This window comes from Phocoena phocoena, chromosome 1, assembly GCF_963924675.1.
Source record: "Phocoena phocoena chromosome 1, mPhoPho1.1, whole genome shotgun sequence".
NCBI classification, from domain to species: Eukaryota; Metazoa; Chordata; class Mammalia; order Artiodactyla; family Phocoenidae; genus Phocoena; species Phocoena phocoena.
Window position 1 is genome coordinate 64,590,385 of NC_089219.1, and position 23,296 is coordinate 64,613,680.

Genomic DNA, 23,296 nt, shown 5'->3' on the forward strand with positions numbered 1-23,296 from the left:
AAGCATAAATTATAAAATGATTCTGTTAAGAGTGATTAATACATCACAAAAATTACATTTATACTACATTATATGACTTTTATCACATCAAGAAAATCTCAAGCATAATATTAACAATAGAAGACATTTAAAAGAGATTAAAGAAATTATCACTAATACAATATGAAATATAACTATAGTGTCTTAAAAATATTTCAAAGAAAAGTAATAAAATAATTATACTTACATGTTTCCAGCGTGCATACTTTTCTGTTATATTGGTTCCAGGATGAAATAAGAGATCCTTAAAGAGCTTATCTTCAAATCCTTTGTGTTTGTAAATCCATTTTTTTTCACTTTCACTAATAGTTTTTTCCTGATGTTTTTTATACAAGAACAAGTGGCTGAATATAAAGGTGGGGGGAGAACAGTCATTTAGTTTTTTTGCAAAAAAAAAAAGAAAGAAAACTACTTATGAGTTCACTTACATCTTACAAAACAGTGGCAAACTTAATGTAATATTTGTTTTCATATTTTTACTATATAAAGCTAGGCATTAGGGCTGGCTCATCAACATTCATCAAGGGATGAATGAGTGCTGAGAAATCTCTGGGGACATGAATGCACAAACAATTCTGTAACTATATCTGGCTATGCATTTTATAATATAATGTCAGAGAGAACATGACTAAATTATCTATAGAAATATGTTAACCAATATAAACTCTTTTTATCTTTCTTCTCCAGTAAAGAAATAACTTCTTATTTCCACCTAGGAAAACTACTTTACAGCAGTACTGTCCAAGAGAATATAATGCATGCCATAAAGTAACTTAAAATTTTCTATTAGCCACACTAAGAAAAAAGTAAAAAGAAATAGGTGAGATTAATTTTAATACATTTGACCCTTGAACAACACAAGTGTGAACTGCATGAGTTCACTTATATATGAATTTTTTTCAGTAAAAATAGTACTATACTATCTGTTATTGGTTGAACCCGCCACACTGCAGAACCCGCAAGTACACAGGGACAAGTGTAAAGGACTAGAGCATCTGAAGATTTTGGTATCTGCAGCAGGTCCTGGAACCAATCTCTTGCAGATAGCAAGCGATGACTGTATTACGTTTTATTTAACCTAATGTATTCAAAATATTACTAGATAAATGGCATCAACAAACTAATATCACAATAGTAAAATACTAAATGTTAGCTCTGTAAGATCAAAAACATGGGAAGGATAACATCTCTCACCCAATCTATTCAACATTGTACTCAAAGTCCTACTCAGTCCAATAAGGCAATAAGAAGAAAACCATATATCAATATAATCTTTGAATACAGATGCAAAAATTCTAAATGCTAATAAAAAGAATCCAGCAATGTAAGCAAAGAATAATAAGACTAAGACCAAGTATTACAAAGCTCATTACATAAACAATTTAATGAAGAGAAAAATGTAAGAGTATATAAATGGATGAAGAAAGTCATTGGATAAAATTCAGCAGCCAATCTTTATTTTAAATTTTTTGTAAGAGAGGATATCAAAGTAAACTACTTCAATATCATGAAGACAGATTACCAAAAACCAATAATATTCATTATATGTGATAAAAGAGCAAAATCATTTGAATTAAAATGATGAAACAGGTAGGAACTTTACTGTTACCATTATTATTAAATAGCAAAAGAAAAACAAAAATGACCAAGGAAAGCAATTTTTCCATTTCTCAGATTTTTAAAGTGGGCTCCACCTGTTCATTCCTTCATTCAAATATTTTCACTGATGATCTACAAATTAGTTAGGGTGAAATATATTGAGAATAAAACTTATACTGGTTCAAATAAGACAGAATTTTACTTTTCTCACATGCAGTCTACACTGGTGGAGCAGCGCTGCTCCATAAAATAATTCAATCTTGCCTCAGCATACTCAAAGACACTGTCATTAACCCACATGACTAATGCATTCCAGCCCATGGGAAGGGAAAGGCATGAAAACAAAGGGGGTACAGTTACCATTTAAGTATTTGAAGCAGCAGTTGTTGTCATTAATTCTGTTCACTTACAAATCTAACAAAAACATAGTCAGATGAACACACTTAGCTGCAAGTAAAATTGGTTAAAATCTCTAGTAGTTACTCAACTGCTAAAAGAAAAGAAAAGAATGGATTTTCAAGGAAAAAGTAGTATTTTGAAAATGACCACTATGTGCTCTCTGAAGAGAAGAAAGTCTGTAATACCATGAATGTTATATTCTCTAATAAGTAGAGTTAGACAATATAGAAATAAAACACTAAATATATAATAAGTGAATTGCTTTTCACATAGGCTGGATTGGGATAGTATTGCTAAGAGGAAACAAGTTATAGTGAGAATCTCAGAAAAACATTCTAGTAAAGCAAATGACAAGTACAAAAGGCCAGGTGGAAGTATGCTTAGGGAGGCAAGAACACGCTTGGCATGTTTGAAGAATAGGAAGGTCACTGGGATGGACAGTTACTGCAGAGTTTTAAGCAGAAGAGTGGCTTTTATATCAGAGATCAAGATGGTGAAGTAGGAGGATGTGGAAATAACCTCCCCCCAACGAACACATCAAAAATACATCTACATGTGGAACAATCCTCACTGAAAAGTAAGCAGAGACTGGAAGAAATATTCCTGTACAACCAACGCTGTGAGAAAGATCCCCACAGAATCAGGTAGGAAGGAAGAGATGTGATCAGGTCAGGACCTGTGCCCCTGGAAGGAGACTCAGAAGAAAAGATACTACACAGGTGGAGACTCTCCCTGAGGAATGAGCAGTTTGAGCCACATATTGAGCACCCCAGCCCTGGGGTCCGACACTGGGAAGGCAAGCCCACTTGTCTGGTTCCAGGGCTGGTGGGACTAACAGCAGGGCTGTGGGAAGCCTGCTTGTGAGGAGTATGCACAAACTCCCTTGCTCCCGAAACAGTGCAGAGGGGGTGGATTGAGACTGCAGGGTGGCTGGCTGATTTCCTGGAACTGTCCTAGCCTGTGTACCAACCTAAGGAGAGTGGTCACTCATGATGCAGCTCCACACTGGGGAAAGGGCTCTGTGGCTGAGGGACAAAGGACACTCAGACACAAAGCAGCAACTGAGAAAAGCAGGGGCAACCATTACTGGTGCTCACACAGGCAGTGCATTGGAAACAGTCCAGGTCCCTGCCAAGGCCAGACCACCAGAGCTTATGCCCCAACCCACACCAAGCCCACACGCTAGCCACTCTTGCCCCATCATTGCTTCCCTCTGGGGTGAGAGTGCCGGTGCTGGGTGTGGGAAGAGCAAACATTTAATGGGAACAGACAGAGCCGGCTTGAACATGACCCCCAGGGCTTCTGCTCCAGCAGCTTGGGACAGGCCCCTTCCCCCAACAGGGTGGTGACAGCCACTGAGCAGAGGAAAAGCCCCAGCTCACTCATGGCTCTGGACCTAGCCACTCCTTCTCCAGCCCCACCTCCTACTAAGGTGATAGCTGCAAGCACACCTTCAGGAAAGATGTGACTAGTATTGTCAGATCTAGCTCTCCCATCAAGGCCACTGGGCACACACAGACTGTAGAGAAATGCTTCCACACAAGGACATTCTTTCAGGACTGTAATAAGTTACTGTTTCGCCTAATTTCATAGAGACAGAGAAAGTTAAGCAAAATGAGAAGATAAAGGAATTTTGTTTCAATTGAAAAGGTAAGAGAAAACTCCTGAAAAACAACCAATGAAACAGAAAGAAATAATTTACCAGATAAAGAGCTCAAACCATTAGTAATAAGAATGCTAAATGAATTAGAGAAAATTATAGATTAATAAAGTGCAAATTTTAACAAGGAACTAGAAATATAAAAAAAGAACCAATCAGAACTGGAGAATACAGTAACTGAAATGAAAAACTAAAAGAAAAACCAACATTTGCATTATAGGGATCTGAGAAAAAGAGAGAAGAGAGTTGAAAATGTATTTGATGAAATTATGACTGAAAACTTCCCAAACATGAAGAAGGAAATAGATATCCAGGTACAGTAAGTACAGTGGGTCCCAAACAAGATGAACCCAAACAGACCCACACTAGGACATATCATAATTAAAATGACAAAAGTTAAAGAGAGGATTCTAAAGGTAGCAAGACAAAAACAAAGTGTCATATACAAGGGAACCCTCAAAAATCAGCTGATAGCCTCACAGGGCTATCAGCTGATTTTTATGCAGAAAAAATTACAGGCCAGAAGGGAGTAGCATGATATATTCAAAGTGCTGAAAGGGGAAAACTGCAACCTAGGACACACTACCCAGCATGACTGTCATTTAGAAGTGGAAAGATAACTTCTCAGACAAGCAAAAACAATAAGAGTTCATTAATACTAAACCTACCCTAAAAGAAATGTTAAAGAATCTTTTCTAAGTGGAAAAGAAAAGGTTATAACAAGAAGAAAGAATCTATAAAGGAAAAATCCCACTAGTTAAAGCAAATACATAGTGAAGGATGAAAATCAACCACTTAAATAAGCTAGTACAAATATTTAAAAACAAAAAATTGTAAAATCAACTATCACTACAATAGTCAGTAAAGGATACACATGAAGATGTAATATATGACATCAAAAACAATATGTGTGGGAGGGGAGTAAAAAGTGTAGATATTTTAGAATGTGTTTGAATTTAAAGGACTACCCATTTTAAACAAATAGATATAGTTACAGGTCAACATATATGAACCCCATGGTAACCATAAATCAAAAACCTACAACAGATACACAAAAACTAGAAAGGAACACAGCATTCAATTAAAGAAAATCATCAATTCACAGGGAAGAAACTAACAGAAGAAGAAAACAACAGAGAAGAACTACAAAAGCAACCAGAAAATAAGTGATAAAATGACAATAAGTACATATCTATCAATAAGTGATAAAATGGCAATAAGTACATACCTATCAATAGTTACTTTAGATGTCAATGGACTAAATGCTCCAATCAAAAGACATAAGATAGCTGACTGAATTAAAAAAACAAGTCCTATCTTTAGAAAAAGTAGAACAAATTGAGACCAAAGTTAGCAGAAAAAGTAGAAAAAGAATAATAAAATGATCCCAAAGTTAGAAGAAGGAAGAAAATAATAAAGATTAGAGAGGAAATACATGAAATAGAGAACAGGAAAACAATAGAAAATGTAACCAACCTAAGAGTTGGTTCTTTGAAAATATAAACAAAATCACAAAGCTTTAGCTAGACTAAGGGGAAAAAAAAAAAGAGAAATGACCCAAATTGACAAAATTGTAAACGAAAAATGAGACATTACAATTTATACCACAGAGACATGACACATCATAAGAGACCATTATGAACAACTATATGCCAACAAACTGGACAAGTTAGAAGAAATTGAAAAATTATTAGAAACACAACTACTCGAAACAAATTAGGAATAAACAGAAAGTCTGAATAGACCAATTACCAATAAGGAGATCAAATCAGTAATAAAATGTCTCCCAATGAAGAGAAGCCCAGGACCAGATGGCTTCACTGGTGAATTTTACCAAACATTTAAAGAATTAGCACCAATTATTCTTAAACTCTCCCAAAAAATCAAAGAGGAGGAAACACTCCCAGACTCATTTTATGAGGCCAGCGTTACTCTGATAGCAAAGCCAGAAAAGGACACTAACAGAAAAGAAAACTACAGTTCAATCCCTGTTGAATATAGGTGCAAAAAGTCTCAATAAAACATTAGCAAACTGAATTTAGCAGCACAGTTAAAGATCCTTCACCATGATCAAGTGGGATTTATACATGGGATGCAAAGAAGGTTCAACATATGCAAATAAATGTGATCCATCACATAAATAGAATGAAAGAAAAAAATCATATGATCATCTCAAGAGATGCAGAAAAAGCATTTGACAAAATTCAACTTCTGTTCATGATAAAAACTCTCAACAACTTAGGTATAGAAAGAATAACACAATAAAGGCCATATATAATAAGCACTCAGCTATCATCATACTTAATCATGAAAAGCTGAAATATTTTCCTCTAGAATCAGGAGTAAGACAAGGGTGCCCACTCTCACCACTCTTATTCAACATAGAACTGGAAGTCCTTGCCAGAGCAATCAGGCAAGACAACGAGAGAAAAGAAATAAAAGAAAACATAGGAAAATGTTGGAAAAGAGGTAAAATTATCTCTATTTGCAGATGACATGATTTTATATACAGAAAATCTTAAAGACTTCATTAAAAAAAAACTGTTAGATATAATTGAAAAAGTCAGTACAACTATAGGATACAAAATTAACACTCAAAAATCAGTAATGTTTCTACCACTATCGACTATATGGAAAAGAAATAGAGAAAAACATCCCATTTAAAATAGCATCAAAAACAATAAAATATCAGGACTAAACTTAACTAAGGAGGTGAAAGATTTCTACTCTGGAAACAATAAAATATTAATGAAAGAAATTGAAGACACAAATAAATAGAAAAGTATCCCATGTTCATAGATTGGGAAAATGAATATTGTTAAAATGTCAATACATCCAGAAGCCATCTACAGATTCAATGAAATCCCTATCAAGATTACAATGGCATTTTTCATAGAAGTAGGAAAATATCCCAATATTTATATGGAGCCACTATATACCCAAATAGCCAAAGCAATACTGAGAAAGAAGAACAACACGGGAGGCATTACATGCCCTGATTTCAAACTATATTACAAAGTTATAGTAATTAAAACAGTATTGTATTGACATAAACACAAGCCCATATATCAACAAAACAGAATAAGGAGCACAGAAATAAAACCGTGCATATATGGGTCAATTAATTTATGACAAAGGAGCCAAGAATCAACAATGGTAAAAGGACAGTCTCTTCAATAAACAGCACTGAGAAAACCAAACAGCAACATGCAAAAGAATGAAACTCCTCCACTATCTTACAGCATACACAAAAATTAACTCAAAATGGATTAAAGACTTAAATGTAAGACATGAAATCCTTGGAAGTAGACATAGGAAAAAGGTCATTGGCATGGTTCTTGGCAATGATTTTTTGGATATGACACCTGTAGTACAAGCAACAAAATCAAAAGTAAACAAGTGGAACTACATCAAATTAAAAAGCTTCTGCGCAGCAAAAGAAATAAGCAACAAGATGAAAAGACAAGCTACAGAATGTGAAAAAATATTTGTAAGCCATATATCTGATAAGGGGTTAATATCCAAAATATATAAAGAACTCATAGAACTCAGAAACAAACAAAACATGAATAATCCAATTTAAAAATGGGTAAAAGACCTGAACAGACATTTTTCCAAAGAAGAATTCCACATGGCCAACAGACACAAGAAAAGATGCTTAACATCACTAATCATCAGGGAAATGTAAATCAAAACCACAATGCAGTATCACCTCATACCTGTTAGAACGGCCATCATCAAAAAGACAACAGACAACAAATGCTGCCAAGGATGCAGAAGGGAAGGAAGACTTGTGCACTGTTGGTGGGGTTGTAAACTGATATAGCCACTATAAAGAACAGTATTAAGAATCCTCAAAAAATTAAAAGCAGAACTATGACATGACTCAGCAATTTCACTTCTGAACATATATCCAAACCACCCCCCACCCCCAAAAAAGCACCAACTCAAAATTATATCTAAACCACAGACATGCCTTATAAGAAATACTAAAGGAAGTTCTTCAGGTCGAAAGCTAGTGACCACAAACAGTAATTTAAATCCACAAAAAAAATAAAGAGTGCTGGTAAAAAATTGTGTAATTATAAAACAATATAAATTCAAATTTCTACTCATTTCTTCTCTTAACTAATTTAAAAAACAATTGTATAATATAATATTTATATAATTGTATTTTGTCTAAAACATGTATAAATGTAATGTATTTGACAATAATAGCACAAGACAGCAGGTGGAAGCAAAGCTGTTTTGAGTAATAAAATAATACTAGATGGTAATTTAAATCCACAGGAAAAAAATGAAAAGAACTAGAAATATGATAAATAGTATTGTCAATGTAACAAACTCAATGAATATATACTTGTTCTTCTTTTTTGCCTTAGCTCCTTTAAAGGACATAATAACACTTTATAAAGTGATAATTATAATAATATACTTTTGGTTTTGTAACATTTATATATATAATATGTATAACATTAATAGCACAAAAAGTTGGAAGAGGTGATAAACATATACAGAAGTAACATTTTTATTTTTATTTATTTATTTTTTTTTGCAGTATGCGGGCCTCTCACTGTTGTGGCCTCTCCCGTTGCAGAACACAGGCTCCGGAGGCACAGCCTCAGCGGCCATGGCTCACGGGTGCAGCCGCTCCGCGGCATGTGGGATCTTCCCGGACTGGGGCACGAACCCGTGTCCCCTGCATCGGCAGGTGGACTCTCAACCACTGCGCCACCAGGGAAGCCCCAGAAGTAATATTTTTATATCTCACTAGACTTGTCACTATATACCTGAAATAAATAAGTTCAGATGTATATTCTAAGCCCTAGAAAAACACCAAGAAAATAACTAAAATTATACAATTAAAACATCATGAAAGAAATTTAAATGTTACACTATACAATATATACTCAATACAACAAAAGTAGTATAGGAGTATGAAAGGAACAAAAAGATATGAGACACATCTGTGAATGATGTTAATATTTAGGTTTATCTTAAATTATCTTATGTTTTCGATCTCTTAGATTATTAAATTTACATGGCTCCTATTTTAAATATAATTTTACTTTTTAATACATTTTTCTTTTTATTTAATGACTTATTTTTATAATGACATGAGGTAGATCCATAGATTGAGAAGAGGTAAAAATCATTTCCACAACCTGTTGATATTAAAACGCAGTTTCCTTTTCATCAGAGTTATTTATTCATTTACTCTTTCATTTATTGCTCAAACACTTATTCAAAATGCACTGCTCTAGACTCTGGTAATATTTGTAAAATTCCAGAGTTCCTGGTCTTATAGAACTTACACTGGAGGAAATTCTTGGCAGTAGATTCTCTTTTTCCTTATAATACAAATTATAAGGGAAAAATCTTAAAAAGTAAGTTTTAAAGAGATCACTTATTTCAGTTCAAAAACATTTGCTTAATACTTATATTCCATTTTAATTTTACTTGAGGATCTCTAAGTAATTTTCCAGTTAGGAACTGTCTTCTTATTGACTACTGGCCAGAGGACCTGAATCATCTGGTCTCCTTAAAAACTCTCATTAGAAAATAGAAAATAGTTCATGAGTTTAAAAAAATGTGAGTTGGTTGTAAAACTTAGGTTTGCCTCTTTCATATGGGTTCATTAATCCATCAAGATTCTTCTTGGATAGTGTGAGACGGTCTAGATCTTAAGAAGTCAAGGAAAGTTGGGGTGGGTGGTTGTCCACAGAAGTATTCACATTGACTCTAATTTTCTAAGATTAAAGGCTAAAATGTGAAAATAAAAAAGTTATGGTATATGCCAGAGTTTAACTTAGAACTGAACCCAGTGAAATTGTAAGCACATTTTATTTGAGTATGCATGTATAGATTACACTGGAAATAATGCCTATAACTTTCATCAGATTTTCAAAGGAATCTGTGACACCCCCCCCAAGTTTAAACCTTGAAACAGACATTAAAATAAATAAGAATGTTCTAAAAGAGTAGAGGTATCAAAGTAAATAACAATAAAAACGATAAGAAAAAGCAAGTCTCAAACATTTAAAATGCATAACGGGTCAGCAAGATGACAAGGAAGAAGCCCTGGGCCCCCATTTCCCCCCAACAAACACACCACTTCAGCAACAATTCAGGGACAAATTCCTATTGTGAGAAATCCACAAGCTGACTGAAAGGCTCATGCATCCTGGTGAACATGAAACTAGGCTCACCAAAGCAAGTTGTGAGATTCAGGACATCCTTTCTTCAGAATCCCTACCCCTGGCACTGTACAATATGATCAAGAAGAGAACTCCTAGCTCCCAGCTTCTTTGAGGGGAGGGAAAGAGCTAGTTCACATATCCAGTGTCCCCAACTTTTCCGAGGGACCTCTTCAAAGGGTTGGCTTCTCTCTTGCCATTCTCAGATCTTTGATAATCTGACACAGTCTAGCCACCTGGAGGAGAATGGAGACAGATGCTTGGGTTGGTAGATGCCATAATTCCTTTCCCCTGGCTCACCACTGAGTAAGTCGACAGAAACCACAGAATGCCACAATTTTTCTTGGGGCTGCCCAAAGTACTGGCTTCTGACTTGCTAACAGTTAAGTGCTGATAAGACCTGGCATAACCTAGCTTCCTGGGGACTAGTGAGAGTAGAGATGGAGATCTGGGTTGGCAGTCACCATATCCCTTGCTCCCAGTTCAGCACAGAGCAAGTAGACAAAATGTCTAGCTCTCAGTGTCTCCCTGAGCAGGTGTGGAAACACTTAATTGCCCATCAACAGCAGAACGGATAAATAAAATGTGACATATGCCTAAAATAAAATATTATTTAGGCTTAAAAAAGAAGCAAATTTTGCAATATGCAGCAACATATATGAATCTTGAGGACATTATGTTAAGTAAATACACTGGTCACAGAAAGACAAATACTGAATGATTCCACTTACATGATTCACTCTGTCCTTTTATAACTCTGGAAAATTGGAATCATATATTAAGGAATACTATAATGACTTGAAACCTGATGACTAGAAAGCTAACATAAGGCCCCATAAATAGTTTCTAAAATGAAGACATATATTCACCAGATCCAATGCTCCTCCCCACTGATCAAAGATCCAGAAGAAATGTTAGGAAAAGAAATTGTGATTCTTTTCTATGGGATTAAGTAACAACACAAATTATTAATTACTAATTTAAAATTCAACATAGGTATTATAAATAACAAAATTATAGGATGATTGTTTAAAAGTTAAGCTTGACTTCTTATAGTTTGCTGTTGGTTACCTGGCTTCATCAGGTATATCAAATTATTAAAAAATAATCATTATAGTCAGTAAAACAAAAATAGTCATCTTTAGAACACTTATATCTCAAAATATGATATTATAAAGAGAAGTTAATACAGGAGCAATGATAAATGATTATAATTTTCCAGATAACTTTTACAGTGGTTGAGAGAAAAAATATAGATAGATGTTAAATGTATGCATAGAAATATTAGTAGTTGACACAGCCTTTAAATACTTCCTCCAACCACATTCACCCAAGTGGCTCATTACATTAAATAAAGTTTACTTAATGATAAGATTCTCATCTAGAAAGTATGAAGCAAATTTTAATAAGGTCTTCTTTATTATACTTACTAGCAATAGTCATATTACTAGCAGAAGTAATACAATAACAGCTATTATATTCATAATATTAATATCACATAGTATGACAATTACTACTACTAGTAATAAAATGATAAAAAATAGAAATTTATATATCCATTTATATGCCAATTCAAATTCCAGAAATTGCTTCTAAGTACATAATAATGAATATGCATAAATATATGTTTATGGATTTTTATCCCTACAATTTTTATGATTTGGAGAAAATAAAAACAACATTAATGTCCAACAGGAAAGCTCACCTAAGTAGAATATATCTACTTAAAAGAATACATCTAGCTATTAAAAATTCTTATACAATAACATTCAACACTACAGAAAATAAAAACAAGCATTTTAGATAATAAGAGGTATAAATACAATCATTTTTGTAAAAAATTATATACATATATATACATTTAAAGAAATACACACACAGACACAGATTATCAGTCTTTACCATTCCCTCTCCTTACGCACCATTGCCCAACCCCCATCTACACATTTGGTTGTATATTCTTCCCTTCCTCACATGGATACAAACTTTTGCCCTTGCTCTTTTTTTTTTTTTTTTTTGTGCGGTATGCGGGCCTCTCACTGTTGTGGCCTCTCCCGTTGCGGAGCACAGGCTCCGGACGCGCAGGCTCAGCGGCCATGGCTCACGGGCCTAGCCACTCCGCGGCATGTGGGATCTTCCCGGACCGGGGCACGAACCCGTGTCCCCTGCATCGGCAGGTGGACTCTCAACCACTGCGCCACCAGGGAAGCCCTTGCCCTTGCTTTTTATAAACACTGGATTTTGCTATATATATTTCTTTGTAACTTGCTTTTCTCTTAATAATCACTGAAATCTCTGTCAAATAGATTTTAGAACTGTTATTTTTTAACAACTGTAGAGTATTTTATACTATCTCTGAATCATAAACTTTCAACACAGGATACATAAGTTTTTCTAGGTTTTTTTTTTTTTTTTTTACTACAAATAACACAATTTTGCTCCCAGCTTGCCCCTCACAACTCTCTCCTCTCCCATCTCCCTCCCTCTCTCCCTCTCACACACACATACACACACACACTTTATCTTTCAAGTAGAAATTTCAAGAAGTGTTATTGCTGATGTGAGAGTGCATTAGTCAAACTTCAACAGAGAAACAGAACAAATATACGGCAAGGAGAGAGAGATTTTAAGGAACTGGTCCGTGCAATAATGGGAGCTGACAACTCTAAAATCTGTAAAGCAGGTCAGCAGGCTGGAAATTCAGGGAAGAGCCGATGCTGGAGTCTTGAGTCCAGAATCTGCAGGCTGGAAACTCAGGCAGGGTTTCTACCTTGTAGTCTAGAAACAAAATGCTTCACCTGGAAATTGCAGTCTTTGTTCTTAAGGGCTTCAACTAACAAGATGAAACCCATCCACAACATGAATGGTAATCATCACTCAAAGTCTACTGGTTTAACTGTTAATCACATCTAAAAAATACCTTTACAGCAATATCTAGACCAGTTGGGCATCATAGTCTAGCAAATTGAGACATAAAATTAACCATCATGGGGAAGGGGGCAGGGACAATGAATAGGCGGAACAGATATGAGTTTTAGGGCAGAGAAAATACTCTGTATGACACCATAATGATAGATACATGTTATTATACATTTGTCTAAACACATACAATGTACAACACCAAGTATGAACCATATGGACTTTGAATGATTATGATCTGTCAATGTTAGGTTCATCCTTAAATCCTCATAAGAAACATTATCACAATTTTTAACCTTTGTCAATCTGTTAGAAAAAAAATGGTATCACATTGCTTCTTTAATTTGCATATCTTTGACTATTAATGAGATTAATAACCTTTTCATATTTATGTTGGTAACTTATATTTCTTTTATGAGCTGTCTGTTCACATCTTCCACCCATTTTAAAAATCTGAGTTGTTTTTCTTTGTCCTACTATTTGTATGAGCTCTTTATATGTTAACATTTTCTGATTTATCCTGACATATTCTTTTTTGGGTTTTTTTTTTTGGTTTTTTTTGGCTGTGTGGGGTCTTAGTTGCAGCACGCAGGATCTCTGTTGAGGCATATGGGATCTTTCATTGCGGCACATGGGCTCTTCATTGCGGTGCGTGGGCTTCTCTCTAGTTGTGGCATGTAGGCTCTGAGAGCACAAGGGCTCAGTAGTTGTGGTGCGTGGCCTCTCTAGTTGTGGCACATGGGCTTTAGAGTGCGTGGGCTCAGTAGTTGCGGCACATGGGCTTAGTTGCTCCACAGCATGTGGGATCTTATTTCCCTGACCAGGGATCAAACCCACATCCCCTGCATTGGAAGATGGATTCTTTAACCACTGGGCCACAAGGGAAGTCCCTGGTGCATCCTTTTTAATGTAAACACTTCTCTGTTTACAGCTTGCCTCTCTCCCACCATGAGGTTATAAGAATATTCAACTGAATTATCTTCTAAAGTTTTATATTTAATGCTTTAATCCATCTGAAATATATATATTTTAATATGGCATGCAATAGAGAAGCAATTATGGTTTTGTTCAGAAAGATAACCAATTTTGCCATTACCAATTATTAAATAAACCATCCTTTTCCCATCATATTAAAGTATTACTTCCATTCGTTAAGATCTCTTTCATATACAGATCTTTTTAGGACCCTTTATTCTGTTCATCTCATTTCTCTATACCTGTGCCAATGACCAAATATTGATTATAATGGCTTGGAAAATTGTTCTTTTTCAGTTGTTTCTTGACTATTCTAAGACATTTATTTCCTCAGAAAATTTAAAAGCATATTTTCAAGTGTCTCTACAAAACCAGGATTCTAATTAAAATCACTGTAGTACTATAGTATTTACTATTGAAAAACACCCATGCGTAAGTGGACCTTCACAGTTCACACCCGTGTTGTTCTAGGGTCAACTGTACCTATAGAATTATTAAAAAAAAAAAGGTAAAAACGCATTTTCTTCTTAAAGATGTGTGTGTATGTATATATACATATGATATATATAAAAACACAAAGGAGGGGGAAGAACGTGGAGCTCTTTTAAAGAAAGGAAGCTTCCACTTTAAGAAATTTGGGGGAAAAAAGAGAGTAAATCAAACCCACAGGAGGCAAAATGAAAGGAAATAAAGATTAGAGAGGAAATCAGTGAAATAGAAAATTAGAAAACAAATAGGGAAATCCAATGAAATTAATACATGATTTCTCGAAAACATTTTTTAAAAAGGCAAATCTCTAGCTACGCTAAGAAAAGAAGTCATAAGTTATTGAAAAAAAAGAAACTACATTACTGTTGACCTTACAGAAATTAGAAGTGCCATAAGAGAACTCTAGGAACAGCATTAGGTCCAAAAAGTAGACAATTTAGATGAAATGGAAAAATTCCCCAAAAGATACAAATTTCCAAACCTAACTTAATAAGGAGTAGAAAAATGAAACAGACTTATAACAACCAAAGAAACAAAACCAACAAAACCCACTGAATTAGTAATTTAAAATATTACAATAAAGGAAAGCCCAGGCCAAGATGACTTCATTGGTGAATTCTACCAAACATTTAAGGAAAAAATAAAATCCTTCACAAACTCGTCCAGAAAATAAAGGAAGGAACATATCTCAATACTTCGTACGACTCCAGGGAGAGTTTTGCCAGCAGGCCAGATAGTGATGGATTCTCTTTTTTTTATAAAAGGAATGGAAAATTCTTTGTAATATGGAGGTTTCACTGTAAAGGCATTTGCTTTAGCAGGATTACCTTAGAAGCAGGAAGAAAGATGACTTTTTAAAATTACAGGATCCAACTCCTTTGCCAGTTCTGTTATAAGAAAGATAGTGATTTAGATACAAAATAGCAGTAAACTGTGGAATCATAGAATCATAATACTTCTAAGAACTAACATTTGTAAAGCACTGCCTATGTACCAATCACTCCTGAGCACCTAACAGGTATTATCTCAGTCTGTCCTCACAAACATTACTGTCCCTGTGTTTTGAGCCTCAGAGGAGATTCAGCTCACTCAAGGACCAAGAGCTGGAGCAAGGGCATACCAGTTCTCCCAATTTCTAGGTCAGGTCACTTCTTACCTCCCAGAGAGATTCTCTGGCAGACCGGTAAGTAACTTTGCAGGACAGCTTTCTGGCACTCTAGTGGGTGGCTTATCAGCAATTTCAAAAATAAAGAATTCCACAGGCATCCAGGAAGAATAGATGTATCTAAGTCAATATATATTAGAGATGGCAAAAATTCCTCGGGATTTTTGGTTATGTGGTTGGCATTGTTCCTTATTTTGAGCATTAATGAGTTCTATCTACCTTCTCCACTCACTACTCACAGTTTTTGCTTTTACTTTGGTTATTCTAGTCAGATTCTAAGAGGCATGTTGGGAATCCTGTTCTTCGTCATTATTTTTCTTCATTGTGAATAAAAAAATTATCTTATCCTACTTCATTATGTCTCCTCTCTTCAGCAGAAGTTAAGGCTGAACGGGGAAACATTTTAGTTCATTTTCATACTGAAACTCAAAACCATAAACAGAACAGGAAAATTTTAGAGTCTTGTTTTCCAGTTTTCACCCTGGATCCTTATTTACCATAGTGTCAAGTACTAAATTAAGTTTATTGTTTTCCAGTTATTGTTAAAAAAAATCTTAAGTATTTTTAAAATGCTGTAAATTTATGACTGTTTCTTTCATTTATGATTTCTCTTGTTTTCAACTGTCAGATCTTATGGGCCAGGAAGGTCTTTATAATTATCAGCATAAAAATGATATATATTTAATAGGCCATATATCTAGCATAATTATAGGAGAAAAGTGATCAAAAATTTAAAAACATCCTGTATTTAAATTTTGTATTCATTCAAATTTGATTTGTAACACTTTATTTTTTATTAAATAACAAAACCCAACAAGACACAATAGTTTGCATACTATTTGCTACTGCAGATGTCATATAATCAGCAACTTTGAATAAACTCTAAGGATATATATGTAAAATCGTAACAAGTATGGAATTGCGATTGCTATTAAAAAGGTAGATAATAACTTCAACTTGCTAAGGAAGGAAGCAAGGGAAGAAAAAGGAAAGTGGAGGGAGGGAATGAGTAAGGTTTGGCTACTATTCATGTAATCCCTTAAACCAAAATCTTTAGTGACACCCACTGTGTACTAAATTTTTGTGTTAATTTTAAAAATTATTTCTAATGAATTTTACATTTTAGAGCAGTATTAGGTTCACAGCAAAACTGAGAGGAAGGTATAGTGAATTCCCACACATGCATACCCTCTTTCATTGTTAACATCCTTCACCAGAACAGTATGTTACAATTGAAGAACGTACATTGACACATCACTATCATCCAAAGACCATAGTTTACATTAAGGTTCACTCTTGGTGGTATACATGCTGTGGATTTGGACAAATGTATAATGACAAGTAATCATCATTATGTGAGATACTGAGTATTTCACTGCCCTAAAAATCCTCTGTTCTGCCTATTCAGCTCTCCCACACGTCAACCCTGAACCACTGATCTCTGTACTATCTTCATAGTTTTGCCTTTTCCAAAATGTCAGATAGTTTGAACCACAAAGCATCTAGCCTTTTCAATTCTTTCACTTAGTAATATACATTTAAGTTTCCTCCATGTCTTTTCATGGTTTCACAGCTCATTTTTTATCACTAAAATTATTCTATTGTCTGGATCCAACATGTTATTTATTCATCAAGTCACTTAGTAAAGGATGTTTGGTTGCTTCCAAATTTTTGCTATTATGAATAAAACTGCTATAAACAACCATGTACAGGTTTTTGTGTAGGCATAAATTTACAACTGCTTTGGGTAAATACCAAGAAGCATATGGTAACGATCATATGGCAAGAGTATGTTATTTTTTAATTTCATTGATTTCTGCTCTAATTATTTTGTTTCTGTGCACTTTAATTTGCTCTTTTTTCTAGTTTCCTAAAGTGGAAACTTACATGACTGTTTTAGACATTTGTTCTTTTCTAATATATGCATTTAGTCCTATAAATGTCCCTCTAAGCCCTACTTTCTCCACATCCCACAAATTTTGATAAGTCCTGATTTAACTTTCGTTTAGCCAAAAATGTTTTTAAATTTCTCCTGAGATTTCTTCTTTAAACTATGTGGTATTTGGAAGTGTTAGAAGTTTTTTAGTCTTCAAGTAATTTGGAATTTTCCAGCTAAATTTGTTGTTGATGTCTTGTTTCATTCCACTGGGTCTTAGAACATAACACTGCATGCTTCCTATTCTTCTAAAGTTGTGTTTTATGGCCCAGAATGTGGTCTATTTGGGTGAATGTTCCATGTAAGCTTGAGATGAATGTGGATTCTGCTCCTGTTGTTGAATGAAGTAATCTATAAATGTCCTTTTTATCCAGTTGACTGATGATGTTGTTGAGGTGAACTATGTTTTTCCTGATTTTCTGCCTGCTGGATCTATTTCTGATAGCCAGTATTGATTTCTCCCACTATAATAATGGATTCATTTGTTTCTCACTTGTAACTGGTCTGTTCATATTTTCTATTTCTTCCTGGTTCAGTCCTGGGAGATTGTGCCTTTCTAATAATTTGTCTATTTATTCTAGGTTGTCCATTTCATTGGCATATAGGTGCCTGAAGTAGTCTCTTATGATCCATTGTGTTTCTGTGGTATTGGTTTTAACTTCTCCTTTTTCATTTCTGACTTTATTGATTTGAGCCCTCTCTTATTTTTTTCTTGATGAGTCTGGCTAAAAGTTGATCAATTTTGTTTATCTTGTCAAAGAACCAGCTCTTAGTTTCATTGATTTTTAAAATTGTTTTAATCTCTATTTTATGTATTTCTGCTCTGATCTTTATGCTTTCTTTCTTTCTACTAATTTAAGGTTCTATTGTTCTTTTTCCAGTTCATTTAAGTGTAAGGTCAGGTTGTTATTTGAGATTTTTCTTGTTTTCCGAGGTAAGTTTGTATTGCTATAAACTTCCCTCTTACAACTACTTTTGCTGCATCCCATACACTTTGGACAATTGTGTTTTCATTTTCCTTTCTCTCCACGTATTTTTTAATTTCTTCTTTGATTTCTTCAGTGATTCGCTGATCGCTTAGAAGCATATTGTTTAGCCTCCATGGGTTTGTGTTGTTTGCTAGTCTCACAGCACTGGTTGGAAAAGATGCTTGATATCATTTTAATTTTATTAAATTTACCAAGGCTTGCTTTGTGGTTAGCATGTGACCTAGCCTGGAGAATGTTCCACGTGCACTTGAAAAGAATGTGTATTCTGCTGTTTTTGGACTGAATAAAAAGAATCCCAATTAGAAAAGAAGTAAAACTGTCACTTTTTGCAGATGACATGATACTACATACAAAAAAAACCCTAAAAATGCCACCAAAAAGCTACTAGAGCTCATCAGTGAATCTGGTAAAGTTGCAGGATACAAAATTAATATATAGAAATCAGTTGCATTTCTATACACTAACAACAAACTATCAAAAGGAGAAAGGAAACAATCTCACTTACAGTCATACCAAAAAGAATAAAATACCTAGGAATAAACCTACCAAAACAGGTAAAAGACCTGTACTCAGAAATCAATAAGACACTGATGAAAAATATTAAAGATGGCACAAACAGATGGAAAGGTATAACATATTCATGGACTGGAAGAAGTAATATTGTTAAAATGACCATACTACCCAAGGCAATCTACAGATTCAATGCAATCCTTATCAAAATACCAATGGCTTTTTTCACAGAACTGCAACAAAAATATTAAAAATTTGTGTGCAAACACAAAAGACCCTGAATACCAAAACAATCTTGAGAAAGAAGAGTGGATCTGGAGGAATCATGCTCCCTGACTTCAGACTATACTGCAAAACTACAGTAATCAAAACAGAATGGTACTGGCCCCAAAACAGACATATAGATCAATGGAATAGGATAGAAAGCCCAGAAATAAACCCACATACCTATGGTCAATTAATCTATGACAAAGGAGGCAAGAATAGGCAATGGAGAAAAGACCATCTCTTCAATAAATCATGCTGGGAAAACTGGACAGCTACATGTAAAAGAATGAAATTAGAACATTCTCTAACATCCTATATAAAAATAAACTCAAAATGGATTAAAGATTTTAATATGAGACTGGAAACCATAAAACTTCTAGAAGAAAATATAGGCAGAACACTCTTTAACATAAATCATAGCAATATCTTTTTGGATCTGTCTCCTAAGGCAAAGGAAACAAAAGCATAAATAAACAAATGAGACCTAATTCAACTTAAAACCTTTTGCACAGCAAAGGAAACCAACAACAAAACAAAACAAAACAAAAACCTACTGAATGGGAGAAAACTTTTGCAAATGATATGATCAATGAGGGGTTAACATCCAAAATATATAAACAGCTCATACAACTTAACATCAAAAATCAAACAACCCAATTAAAAATGGACAGAAGACCTGAATTGACATTTTTCCATAGAAGACATATAGATGGCCAATAGGCACATGAAACGATGTTCAACATTGTTAGTCACCAGAGAAGTACAAATAAAAACCACAGTGATATCACCTTACACTTTCAGAATGGCTATCATCAAAAAGACCACAGATAACAAATATTGGCAAGGATGTGGAGAAAAAGTAACACTTGTACACTGGTGGTGGGAATTTATATTGGTGCATCCACTGTGGAAAACAGTACAGAGGTTTCTCAAAAAACTAAAAATCGAATTACCATATGATCCAGTAATTCCACTCCTGGTTATATAGACAAACAAAAACGCTAATTCAGAAAGATACATGCACCCCAATGTTCATAGTACTATTATTTACAATAGCCAAGAGATGGAAGCAAACTAAGTTTCCATCAACAGATGAATGAATAAGGAAGAACAGATGACTGGTGTGTTTGTGTGTGTGTATGTGTGTGTGTGTGCGTGTGTGTGTGTGTATAATGGAATGTGACTCAACTATAAAAAAGAATAAAATTTTGCCACTTGTAGCAACATAGATGGACTTGGAGGGTATCATGCTTAGTGAAATAAGTCAGACAGAGAAAAACAAATACTGTATGATATCACTTATATGTGGAATCTAAAAAAATAAAACAAACTAATGAATATAACAAAAATGAAACAGAATCACAGATTTGGAGAACATACTAGTGGTTATCAGCCAGGAGAGGAAAGTGGGGAGGGGCAAGATAGGGGTAGGGGATTAAGAGGTACAAAATACTATATATAGAATAAATAACAGGGATACATTTTACAACAGTGGGAATATACCCAATATTTTCTAATAACTATAAATGGAGTATAACGTTTAAAAATTGTGAATCACTATGTTTTACACCTGAAACCTATATAATATTGCAATTCAACTATATGGCAATTTTTTAAAAAAAGCTATTTTACTTTCACTTATTCCTTTTCAAATGTTCTTCCTTTCTTTATGTAGCTACGTTTCTGACCTAAACCATTTCTTTCTCTCTAGGAAACTTCTCATTTCTTGCAATTCAAGTGTACTTGTAACAAATTCTCTCAGTTTTTGTCTGAGAAAGTTTTTATTTTCCTTTACTTCTTAAGGATAATTTTGCAATGACCAGAATTCTAGGTTGATTTTTTTTTTCTCTCATTACTTTGAATATTTCACTCCACTCTCTTCTTGATTGCATAGTTTCCTAGGAAAAGTCAAATTTAATTTTTACCTTTGCACCTCTATAGTAAGATGTATTTATCCTCTGGATTTTTTATGGATTTTTTAAAATTTCTTTTGATTTTTCTTAGTTTGAATATGATATACCTAAGTGTAGGGTTTTTAGCATTTATCTTGCATGTTGTCCTCTGATGTTCTTGGATCTGTGGTGTGGTGTTTGATACTAATTGGGGGAAATTCTCCATTGTTCTTGTTGCAAATATTATGTCTGTTTCTTTCTTTCTTTCTTCTCCTTCTGGGATTCTTATTAGGTGTATGTTATACCTTTTGTAGTTGTCTCACACTTCTTGTATAATCTGTTGTGGTTTTTTTCCAGCCTTATTTTGCTTTTCAGTTTTAGAGTTTTCTATTGAGACCAGAAATTCTTTCCTCAGCCATTTATAGTCTTAAACAAACAATACTAAATTATTTTGGAAAATTTGGGCCACATTGTCTTCCTTTGTGAAAAAATTTCCTAGTCCACTATGGTTTTCATTATCAAAGGTAACCGATATATAAACTCAAATGGAGTTTTATCATTTAATCCTGGAGAGAGTAAACTAAGAATAATTACTTTTTCCTCTAAAGCATTCTCATTCTACTCTATTAAAAAATACTGCTTCTCAAGTTCTTAGCTATCCTACTAAATGAAATAAGGAAATTCATATTCCTCAGAAATTATTAAAGCTTCAATTTAGGCATGCTCTCCTACTGAAAGTATTCTCTGACTTTCTACAAGTAAAGTTAATCTATGCCCAGTCCACCCCAAGGAAATACTTCACTGTAATGAGACTGACTTTGTTTAACAGATAGTCAAAGCCTATAGATCACAGATACAAAGCTGGCTGTTAGAGTAGCTTAAATTTAAGTGCCATGTTCCCCATGTGATTTATTTTGAATTATATATTTTTAAAGCATACTTGCTTCTCAAATGGCCACACACGTTTGCTTAAGAGAGTCAGAACTGTACTAATCTGAATCCACAAGAGGAAGCAGACAAAGGGGATCCTTCTATGATAGCTTGAATCATCAGGGCATGCACCAAGGTCATGCTGCTCTTATTACACCTCTTGAATTCTGCTGATGGATGTGCTGTTCCTTCCCCAAATGCAGAAAGACCCACTTGATGTTTGAATGAGTCTATCCACCTCCCTATGCCATTAGTCAGCTACTGAGTTTAATACGGACAAGGAGATGGCAATAAAGCTTGTTTGTGTATCTATGTAGAAGTCCATTCATTTTGAAAGAAAAAAACATGCAAAATATTCTGAGTCTTACATCACTTCTGAAAATGGAAAACTAGTTTCTAAAAAGACGAATAAAAAGTCTGTTTTTTATTCTGAGTTTCAATGGAATAAAAACATCTTGTAAAGTATTAGTACAATTAAAATTATTCTGCATAAACTTGAAATAAAAAGAGAAAATGATTCAGTCTAATTCTTACAACTTAAGTAGAGCCATTATTCAACTTAGTAAGTTGAACATAAGACCTGACACAACCTATTTTATTGATATTAAATTATTAAAATTGTTTACTGAATCATAAAATGTTCTTGATATTTTACTAATATTGTAACAATGATGATTTTTTGGTTTGCAAATAGTAGAAGAAAGCACATCTGTGTACCAAGATAGCATTAAGTTAAGCTAATTTTAAAGCTGAAAATTTTAGATAACATTGGCTTGAATATGACCTTGAATTTACAAATTATGATTAATGATACCCACCATATGCAAAGTTAGATATTATTTTAAATTGTCTACATCTGGCAAATTCACCTTACTAAATATTTTTCATAGGAATTTTCACTTAAATTTATCACTTAAAATAGAATTTTCTTTAAAAAGAAATTGTGCTACTACTATCTTCAATATACCTAGTTTTTAAGGTAGAAATTAACTTAATTATACATAAATAGACATTGTTGAATAAAATCAGTATTCAGAATTACATAATTTACTGTAACAAAATGATAGACTATTATAACTTTTCATCTTGTAATTCCAATATGAGGTCTCAAAATGTACTCAAGTAGTGAAGGTAACTACCATCTGAATAATAGACATAGTTCTTAAAAGTTGCATATAATGCTTTTATATTATGAAATCATGTTAAGTACCTTATAAATCCTTATACTTAAAGTAAATCTTTTATGTGAATAATTTGAAAAGATATCATTTCCTGATTCCTATATATTGCAATATTACTATGTTGAATACTATTTGATAAATTTATCCCT

At 33.9% G+C, this 23,296-nt stretch overlaps 1 protein-coding gene across 1 annotated transcript in view; it reads right to left on the reverse strand.

The window, feature by feature from the left end:
* LRRIQ3 (leucine rich repeats and IQ motif containing 3) overlaps window positions 1–23,296 on the reverse strand; it is a 187,370-nt gene that overhangs the window by 104,815 nt on the left and 59,259 nt on the right. Inside the window, exon 4 of the mRNA XM_065894890.1 lies at window positions 227–383. Coding sequence (XP_065750962.1) covers window positions 227–383 — 157 coding nt within the window. The remainder of the gene's footprint in view (window positions 1–226; window positions 384–23,296) is intronic.